Source organism: Plasmodium reichenowi (assembly GCF_001601855.1).
Source record: "Plasmodium reichenowi strain SY57 chromosome Unknown, whole genome shotgun sequence".
Classification (NCBI taxonomy): Eukaryota; Apicomplexa; class Aconoidasida; order Haemosporida; family Plasmodiidae; genus Plasmodium; species Plasmodium reichenowi.
Window position 1 is genome coordinate 340 of NW_017962421.1, and position 546 is coordinate 885.

The 546-nt window shown below is 15.4% G+C and overlaps 1 protein-coding gene across 1 annotated transcript; it reads left to right on the forward strand.

Moving 5' to 3' along the window:
- Window positions 1-400: 400 nt before the first annotated feature.
- On the forward strand, window positions 401-546 carry PRSY57_0020700 (elongation factor 1-alpha; the record flags this gene model as incomplete). The annotated part of the gene is made up of 1 exon (XM_020114285.1): window positions 401-546. A coding segment is annotated over one exon (146 nt), but the record flags the coding sequence as incomplete, so codon positions are not given.

The following is a 546-nucleotide window of genomic DNA, read 5'->3' on the forward strand; positions in this document are numbered from 1 at the left end:
AAAATGACTTGGTCATAAATAGTATTTTAAAAATTCTTTTATATCTTTATTTTTTTTCCTTTTATTCTTTTTTTTATTTTAATTTTTTTTTTTTCCTTCAATTTTCTTAAATATATATTATTATAATTCTTAAAATTGTATTGAAATAAAATTTCATTTAATTTGCAAAAATTTTTACATTTTTATTAATATATCATAAGAAAAAGTTTTTTTCTTATTTAAATATATTTTTAAAAAAATTTTAATATATTTGAATACCATAAAATAATATATATTATATTTAATAAATATATAACTGATTTATATAAGTAAATATAAATAGAAAAAAAAATATATATATATACATATATATTAATATACTAAACTATTTAAAAAAAAAAAAAATTAAAATTAGTTCAAAATGGGTAAGGAAAAAACACATATTAACTTAGTTGTTATTGGTCACGTCGATAGTGGAAAATCAACCACTACAGGTCACATTATTTACAAATTAGGAGGTATAGATAGAAGAACTATTGAAAAATTTGAGAAAGAATCTGCTGAAAT